Source organism: Halyomorpha halys, unplaced genomic scaffold (genome assembly GCF_000696795.3).
Source record: "Halyomorpha halys isolate HHAL.00 unplaced genomic scaffold, Hhal_1.1 Scaffold540.1, whole genome shotgun sequence".
NCBI classification, from domain to species: domain Eukaryota; kingdom Metazoa; phylum Arthropoda; class Insecta; order Hemiptera; family Pentatomidae; genus Halyomorpha; species Halyomorpha halys.
The window spans coordinates 243,000-252,762 of NW_027114507.1; the positions used below are offsets into that span (position 1 = coordinate 243,000).

At 29.3% G+C, this 9,763-nt stretch overlaps 2 protein-coding genes across 3 annotated transcripts in view; one reads left to right on the plus strand and one right to left on the minus strand.

Annotated features, from left to right (window-relative positions):
- Positions 1 to 4,762, minus strand: part of LOC106684045 (zinc finger X-chromosomal protein) — an 11,138-nt gene extending 6,376 nt beyond the window's left edge. The window contains exons 1-3 of the mRNA XM_014425880.2: positions 4,648 to 4,762; positions 2,238 to 2,292; positions 1,158 to 1,229 (exon numbers count right to left, since the gene is read on the minus strand). Coding sequence (XP_014281366.1) covers positions 1,158 to 1,229; positions 2,238 to 2,268 — 103 coding nt within the window. The 5' untranslated portion in view covers positions 2,269 to 2,292; positions 4,648 to 4,762. The remainder of the gene's footprint in view (positions 1 to 1,157; positions 1,230 to 2,237; positions 2,293 to 4,647) is intronic.
- Positions 4,763 to 6,973: 2,211 nt separating this feature from the next.
- Positions 6,974 to 9,763, plus strand: part of LOC106684047 (peptide deformylase, mitochondrial) — a 4,656-nt gene continuing 1,866 nt past the window's right edge. The window contains exons 1-3 of one of the 2 annotated variants that reach the window (XM_014425888.3): positions 6,974 to 7,084; positions 7,542 to 7,732; positions 7,988 to 8,158. In XM_014425888.3, the coding sequence (XP_014281374.1) occupies positions 7,562 to 7,732; positions 7,988 to 8,158 (342 nt within the window). In that variant the 5' untranslated portion in view covers positions 6,974 to 7,084; positions 7,542 to 7,561. Of the gene's footprint in view, positions 7,085 to 7,111; positions 7,465 to 7,541; positions 7,733 to 7,987; positions 8,159 to 9,763 lie in introns of those variants that run through there. The other variant, XM_014425887.3, reaches the window with a different exon arrangement.

Here is a 9,763-nt window from a genome sequence, read left to right on the forward strand (position 1 = left end):
AAAAAGGCCTTACAAATGCCCGGGGAGAGGTTGTGAGTGAGTGTTGTATGGTTATAAGTTTGAAAAAATCCCGGATAGGGCGGGGGAATCGAACTCGCAATCCATGGGTTGGCAGACAGGCGCGTTACCACGCTGCTACTGTCGCCTCCTGAAGCATAGATTAAGATAAATTAAACATATTTAGAGTAAAAAAGGAGTTGTCTATTAAAAGGAGTAGACAACTGCAAGATATTAAGTCCTCAAGACTTCTTAAACCAAGCGGTTTAGCGGGTGATTAAATTAAGAAGAGAATTCCTTCAAACCAAGAATGAATGCAGGGAGATGAGAATGGAACTCTTCTGTTCAAAGAAAATGAGAATAATTGGAAATACTATGGTAGTTTTTATACAATCATTTCAGTGAAGTAAAGCAAATTGTTGTTACAGAATTTAATTAAAATCTTAAACAGCATTAAAGAAAAACTGGTTTTATTTATTAAATATCAATGCAATTATGGCTCCCATAGATAGAGTTAGTCCACTGTAAAATACATAAAATTATATTAGAGAGAAATTCATATTAATTGAACTACAGGAATAGCCCCATTCCTAGTGAGCATCCAGGCAAACATATGCCATCATTGTTGACACCGCCTTCAGCGGACCCGGCAACCATTCATATAATGCCATCCTGGCAAAACAAGAAAATGAAATAGTGGGTATATGTATATATGTATATATATATATATTTGTAAATGCCTTTTTGTTTGCTCCAGGAGGTAAGAAAAAAAAAAAAAAATTAACTGAACTAAATAATAAAACATTAGTTCATATTGATCAGAAAATCTCATAAAAACTAGTAAATAACTACCATATTTATCAATCAATAAATACTGTATTGATACTCTCTAAAGAAGAATAAAAATTATTTACTTTGGTAAGGATTAAAGATAAACAAAATTGAATCATAAAATAACCATGGTCCACTATACATAAAGGAATAAACAGAGGTACAAAAAACATTTTATTCCCGGAATATTTTAAATAAGAAATGATGATTGTAAAAATAGGAGAATTCATTGTTCTACAACAGTTAGCTTTTAATGCTATAAAACTTATTATTATAAAGTTTCATGGTTAAATACACGAAAGTTATAACTTAAAATTTTTATATTATACCTTCATAGCAATCTTCTGATTCATAGGTATCCTCTTTTTCTTGTTTAATCCAGACTTGCTCCTCTTGAACACCTAAAATTGGTAAAATAAAAGAACTTAAGAATAATGAACCTAAACTTGTAAAAAATTGAAGGATTATTTCTTATGAATCAGTAATATAACTAATGGATTTTAAATTAAACCAGCCTCACTATAGTGATTATGTTACATTATTAACTATCAGTTTAAATAAACAAAGTTTAAAATGTGATAATATCTTTATGTTTGGATATTTTCTGATAGTTGACCAATAACATGAATTTTTATTACAGCAACATAATGCATTCAAAGGAAATTCTCATCAGAAAACATTTTATATCTGGAATTTTTTTCAACATAATTGAGCTTTTTTTGGTATTATAAGTTATTGATAATCATTAATTTGAATAAAATATATTATATTTAAAACTTCAAGTATAAGTGTATCACATCACTTAATGATTAGTTGAAAACAAATATTGCAACAATTTCTTGATCTTTCTTTATACGTATTTTTAATAAGCGTAAGATAAAGGAAACAAGTGAATAACACTAATAAAGGAGCTGGAAGGTTGGAAAACATTGTAAAAGATATACTATATTCAAATATTATGACCGCTTTTAAAAAAATATTTTTTTAATCCAAGTATATGTATTTAAAATATTTTTAGGTATATAATTACACTCAGAATATTTTCTACATAAGGGTTTTAAAATTAGTATTTTTTTATTTAAAAGTCACTATACCAATTTTATGGCTTCCTGTCAGGGATAAACCCTGAAAAAAGTATTAATTTAATTTAATGCTATAACATCATATTTATATTCAAAAAAGGTATACAAAATATGGGGTACCAACTCTTGATGTAATGGATTGCAGTGGATAAGTCTCCATATAAATCTTTTGAAGGATCCTAGATACTGTTAGTGCTTATTCTTATTATAAGAATAAGTCTGATTATAAAACCAAGATAAAGAATTAATTTAAAGATATAACAAAAGGCTAATCTTTACTTAAATCTCCAGTTATATTATAATAGTCATAACATTATTACAACTTACATGGAATTACAGAAGTTATATCCTCATCCATAGCGGCTGAACACTATATTTATACCTAGAACATAATTTTATTGTGACTCAATAACACTTTTGGTACTTTTTGAAGCACTACTCCAACATGGTGAATGGGCCTAAACTCATTTATACACTGAGAAAATGGTTGATCATAGTTGCATCTTATAATCAGACAACAGAAAGTGATTTATATTAATGTGAACTTAGGCCCCGACCTTTAACGGATCCATTGTGTGTTTATCTCTTAAGCAAGTAGAATTTGATAGCTCTGATCTGCTAAAAATAATAATAGTCTAGGTTATAATAGAACATAGTATATAACTGAGCACAAACTCACCCAATACGTTGGAGTAATGCTTGGAAACTGTTACTGCAATACCAAGTCAATTTGAACTACAGCTAAACTAAGTTTAATCTTTGAATAATAAAATTTAGCTCTTTCCAAAAGTAATCATTAAAATCTCATTTATATTCCTAATAATCAATTCATAAATATAATGTAGGATGCATTCCTGGCAAAAATAAGTAAAGATGTCAAGAAAACATACTGCAGCCTCAGCATTTGTTACAAATCTCTGCAAAAGGTAGGTTTACCTTAAGGCATTTAACAATTTAAAAGTAATTGAAATCTGAGACATATAATGCTAATGTACTAGAGATAGACAAAAAAGAAAGCAAACTTTGCTATAAAGATTTGGAAAAAGGCCTAAATATTATTTATATGATTTAGAAAAGAAAATATGTGAATTTTTTTAAAGAAGTAAATTTTACTTAAGTATTTAAAGAAAGCTTTAGAAATTGGGAGGAGAGAGTGGCTAAGGTCGAGAGCTGGTTACAGTTAGATGTTAAGTCCCACAAAAACAGAATAATTCTTACATATCTACATACAATTTAATGGGTAAATATAAATAAATCTTTTAGTACTAATATCATTTCATTGTGAAAGTTTAATTTTGCAGAAAACCATGTACAATTAAATAATTGATTGAAGTTCTATTTATTTCCTTCATTTAATATTTGTTTTATAATAACTCTCTTTTTATAGCCCAAAATATTATCATTTATAATTAAAAAATTTGCATTTTTTAAGAAACTAGTAGCGCGGTAACCTAGCAGATAGAACACTGATTTCCTGCACTAAACAAAGTTGGCACAAATTTATCGTGACTCAATCCAGAATTCAAAATGAAAACTTATTGAAATATTTTGAGGCATTTATAGTCGAGTAGCACGTTACTCAGAATAAAAACAAAACAAAACTGAACCGCTGAAATCCATAAAAGGGTCTTCTCAGTACTTGGTAAGGAAGTAGAGTTTCCACACTTAACGATTGTACAAGGAGGTGATTTGGGCAAGATTATACCCAACCACAAGGTATTCCCCATTTGAGGATACCCACTTTATAGATTATGAGTATACCTAACAAAGAACTCCCGAATTGCAGGGTCAACAATCAACTGATTTATCAGAATAAATAATTTCCTGACACAGCCAAACTCAAATCTAGAGTGCAGGATTTAACACAGTAACTTACTAAGTTACCCTACTCCTATAAAAAAACTAATACTTGTACAAAATATTAAAATATCTTTTCAAGAATTGCAAAGAATTGAATAATTCTTTCACATACAATTTCTGCGATGACCTTTAACACACATGAACTTGAATTATGTATTCTGGTATATACAACTTCTGTACTTGAAGGACCAAAAACAACTGACCATGATTCTGATGAATCCATCATAAGGATCATTAAGTACAGATGTAACATTGTATTGTGTTTAATAGTTGTGGTTACTAATTTATTATACAAAATTTACTTCTGAATATCTTTTCAAATAGAACACAAATACCAAAAACAAATTATTTTGTCTTCTTAAACTCCAAACTATCCAGTTAAAGCTTTATAGGAATACTTTTATTAAAACTGATTCACAACCAAACAAATTATGGCTATCCAAGTAAAATATCAAGTTAAAATAAATCTTACTACACTTAATTATATTGTTGACACAGCAGAAAGTATTCAAAAACCAGTTAAATGGTAGGTAAAAGAATTCAAACAGCAAGAGACAATTTGAGGTGCATGGATAATTATCTATTACTTGCATTTGTGTCTCTAATTCTTTAAAATACATATTTACTTAATTGCACAAGGAAATAATTAAATATTAAAGAACAACCTATATCAAATATTTATTTAATTATTTTGGATGAAGTATTTTAAATTATGATTAAACAGATATAATCCACTTTAGTAATTTATTAATAATTATAGTAATTTATTTTATAACAAAACAAACATATAATAAATACTTAATTAGTTATGAAGTTAATAAATAAATCAATTTAAAAGAGTATGGAAGACCTCAGATGAAACACTGTTATTACTTACAAAAAAATATTTTATTGATGCATATCAAATAAACAAATATGACAACAATAACGAAGTTGTGAAATTGAACTGAAATATGAATGACTACCCAACAACTTAACTCCAGAGAGGATATAAGGACCTATTATTTCACAGAACCTATTTCTCTTCTGGTTAGAAACAGTACGTTTCCTGATTTTTAAAAAAGTACATAAATTAAGAAATGAGGAACACCATAATATATGCCTCTCTAGATTTAATTTTTTATTCATTTTGAAACTTTTAAAAAGTATTTTTCTTTTGAAGAAGGTGGTATCACTAGTTAATAAAGTATAATATCTTCCAAAAGTTTTCGCCATCAAAGAAATGTATTTTATTCATTAACAAAAAAACATTTGAAAAAAAGTTGAACATTTTATTAATTTATTTCTGAGGTTGTGGAACTCAATAATACTAACCAAAAAGTTACTAACTGTAACAATATATATATATGTATATATTAATGTTAACAAAAGTTTATGCTATAAGGACCAAAAAAATATATAAATTAATCATAAGTTCATATTTATGTAATTAATTACCGTACCTACTAATTTAAACGAACGCAATTTAAAATTGCCTTGCGTAACTTTAAATCCACAAGTTTTACTAGAATAGTTGACATATTAGGAATTCCAATCTTTAACATTTTTTCTTTCGTTAAATATTCAGTTGGTTTTTTATTTTGAATGTGGTGCCGTTTCAGGCTACTAGAGAGACGATCCCTACATGTTTAGGACCGTTATGAAGTATATATATCCTTATATCCAAAGGATATCTATATCCTTATATCCATTTGTCGTCCGCTGAATTTTAAATTATTTTTAAAAATATTAATGTATTTGTACATAGGCATTATTTTTCAATGAAAGACATTTTCTTAACGACGCTTATTGAAAAACACAATTACTGAACACCCATCGTGCAGATCTGCACAACGGTGTTCTTCGGGTTGAACTCTTGATTGATCTTTCGCAATCATTTTCTTCCCGTCTCAACTTAAATTTTGGTTTGTCAAACAAATAACTCAATTCCAGCACCAGATTGGGGGATTTACTAATCTATTTTGATTTACACTTTTCTTTTTGTAACCTTAATAAAAGATTTCTTTTTACAGTTGCCCCATATAAGACATATTTTCAGACGCTCACGGTCACTTGACTCTCCCTTCTTATTTGGTTTCTAATTTCAGACGAATTCATCATCTTATGTTGATGATTTTTTCAAAATATTATCGTTTTCATCTAATTATTGAGGACTTATAGTTCTCCTGCTTTGCCCAAAACCTCAGTCTTCGTTCGTTCTCGTACCTTTTAATGGACATCGTACTGTAGAATACGGAACACAGTCGCTTTTTTCAGGCAGAAATACGGCAAGCCATCGTTGATCTAAAGTTGTATTGTTCCTTCGATTTCTTGTCAAAATTACATGGAATATGCCAGATAGAAAATGTTAAATTCCTATCAACTTTAATATGTTTATAGGTTTTACAGCTTAAAATAAGCTGTTTGTCAGAGTTGATCAAGGGTCGCCAACTAATGATAGGCGATTGACAGCTTTAACAGCTGGTCCCGTCTTAGTCACTGCTAGTTTATATAGGGCCCTTTCTTCAAATCCATCATGGTAGAGCAAAGACCTGGCTCCTTGACCGACTCCACTGAGACGTCTTCAATCCTTACACAGGGGCCCAGCCACTCTCCGTGGCACAATCCTGCCACTCTCCGTTAGCCTCTTAAAGTTAAAGAGGAACCTGTCTTCATAGTCAGAGGATTGGGATAGCTTACTCAGGACCACTCCACAGACTCGTGCTTACTTATTCGTGTTATCCACCGGTTACCATAAAATCGAAAGTAGCAAGTAATGCAGGAGGTATCATTTCCTGGGAAAAAAATAATGTAAAAAAATCCATTTTGAATAAACCATTGTTGTTCTGCCAAGTTCTCAACTAGTTAATAAAGTTTGTTTCTTTTCATTATTTTTGTATAATTAAATACAGCTAATTAGTGGTAGTATATTTAGTAATGAGTAGCAACCTTTTAAATGATAAAATAAATTTCGTATTGGATATAAGTAAATGAAATCTTACTAATATATATTCCTTGTTTTATAACTTACTTATAACTGAATATCAATTACCAATCTCCTAGTCTCATTGATGTTTATAATTATATTATATCTTATAAAAACGTTTAGTTGATACGTCCTATAATACAGTCAGGTTTTGAGATCCGAATTTTCCACTTTTCCCTCAATATAATACTACGGTGGCTTCTGGGATGTATGGACCCTTTCTTATGCTTTGGGCAATATTTATAACCTTTTATGATTACTACTCTATCTAGTCAGAGTTGTGATAAGAAAATGTTTTATATTAATAGGAGTCAGCTCATATAAAAGCCAGTAGTATTAATTAGAACCAGTAAGATTTAAAAAAAAAGTTTAATTGCAATTATGTTTTTTCGTAGTTATAAATCATGAAATTTATATCAATCAATCAATTTATATTTGTGATTGTTTCAATTTTTAACACCAAACTAAGTAAAAAAAATTACCTTAGTGTATAAAAAAATGCTCTTTAAAGTTTTAAGTTGAATAACAAATTATCAATGCCTACTTGGAAACATTTATAGTTTTCAAATATGTTCACAATTTATTAATAATCCTTAAAATCTATTCTGTAACTAGTTATTTTTAATCCATCCTATCAAACAATGTTTGATAATGATTTTTAGATTCTTTTGTCACATATTTTTAGTCACATCATTCTATGTATGTCTTTGATTTATTATGATTATCAAGGTCTTAAATTTTTTTTAGATTAACAAGTTACTGCTTTGAAATTTTAAACTTTTTTATTGTTATTCTATATTTTTTAGGTTCTACAGTGGTGAACATAATGCTTAAAAACTTGAAGTTACGCTTATTTAAAATAAGGTACCAAAATTGGTGGCTTGGAAAGGCCCCTACTCCTCCATATAAACATGTTGTGCAGATAGGGGATCCAATTTTGAGATCTGCAGCGAAACCAGTAGATCCTTCAACATTAAAACGTGGTCCTATGATCAAGGTAACAATATTTATTTTATTATAGTTAGTTATATATTTTTGTTTTTCATAGATTAATTACATATCATAATATTTAATCATCGTTTTCTCTTGTTAGATTTATTAGGGGTTTAGGTTTATGTATTTGTAAATTATGATTGCTTTATTTGTTATTTTAAATACTTACCTCTGAGAGAACAGATAACTTTGAAGAGGTCATCCTTACAGTGTTGTGTCTATTATTAATAGTACTTTCTGGATACTAAATTTTTTTTAGCTTTTCAATAGGTTATACTATTTAATGACTGTGACAAAGGCTGCTGGTTTGGCTGCACCTCAGATTGGGGTTTCATTAAGAGTATTTGCTATACAGTGCCCTGATGTAACAAAGTTTAATGGTTCTCCTGTGTTATATGAAAGGAGGGGTATGGAACATATTCCTTTTCAGGTTTGATACATTTTTATTTTACTATATTTTTAATATAATTTTTCAAATCCTGTTTTTAAAGTTATGTACAAATGTATACATATACTCACAGTAACCGGATTTGAAATGAAGAAGCACATGCTAGTCTCGTTTTTGGACTTATTAGGTGTGGCTTTGGGGTCTCCTATACAAACTAAAGAAATTAGACACTCTGAAGTATTATTGTGATATTCTGTGCTCATTCCTGAATGTTTGAATATTTACTGTTAGAATACATAACATAAATTCTATCACCAGACCTATTCATGCCTTTACTCCACAAGGTTCTGTACTTTCCCCCCATTATCTTTAACTTTTATCATCATGATATCATACAGTCCACAGATATCTCCATAGCTGTGTTTGCTGACGATACAGCATTTTTTTTTATCAACACAGTGACATTATAATGGACGAAATTTACTGCAGACTCACCTCTGGAACAGTGCTCTGGTAAATGGATGATTACTCTCAACATTGAAAAATGTACTACAAAAGTTTTTACCTTTAAATGCCCAGCAGACTCACCTAAATTGTTTCGCACATGCAATGAATTGCAATGGAGCTCTGTTAGTGAAGCAGTAAGATATCTTGGTGTTAATCTTGATCATTGCTTTATTTGGAATCATCACATCAACATCAAATTAAACGAAACCTGTACAAAATTAGCATTGCTCTATCCAATCGTTAATAGAAAATCTGGACTAAAACCAGGTATAACTATACTCATTTTAAAACCGTACTAAGGCCAATACTGATGTTATGGTTTTGAAGTATGGGGGCGACCATGTATGAAAAGAAAAAAATTGCAGGCTTTCCAAAAGTAGATTCTGATATTCGCAGAGGATTCCACCTGGTTTGTACTAAACAACCAATTGCATTGTGGACTGCTGGTGGAATCGATAGATGATTTCATCTAAAACCAATTTACAATATTCCACTTCAATTTACCAATTGTTAAAGATGCAATGACATATAACTTAGGCAATCCAACCTCATCACTTAGACTGAAGCCCAGACTGATTCAAGAAGTTCTGTTATAAATACTTTATTTATTTATTTTTATTATTATCATCATTTTATTTTGTTTTATTTTTCTTTTCTAATTATTTTTTCAGCACATGTCATTTTATTTATCGATTCTATAAATATTATTTGTTTTTGTCTGTTATTTTCTTTGGATTACTATTATTTTTTTATATTTTATCTTTATTACTTTTCATTATAATGTTTCATAGTTATAGCATTGCAAATAGTTTGGGGTGTTCTTGCATTAGACAATACCCCCTCCTCCCACTATCAACTGTTAAAATATAACTATCAGACTGTTACAATAACCATGTAAGACCAACCAGGCTGGTATGGTATAAAGAAATAAAAAATTATGCTGTTTAATGTATGGCAACATTTTGTTCTAAAAAAAGAAGATATGAGAATAGTAGAAATGTGGAGAACAAATTTAGAAAATATGAAAAAAATATATATTCTCTTTTTCATATCATATCTTCTTTGTATGCGTTTATATATATACTTTTATCATCATGATATCATACAGTCCACAGATATCTCCATAGCTGTATGTATATA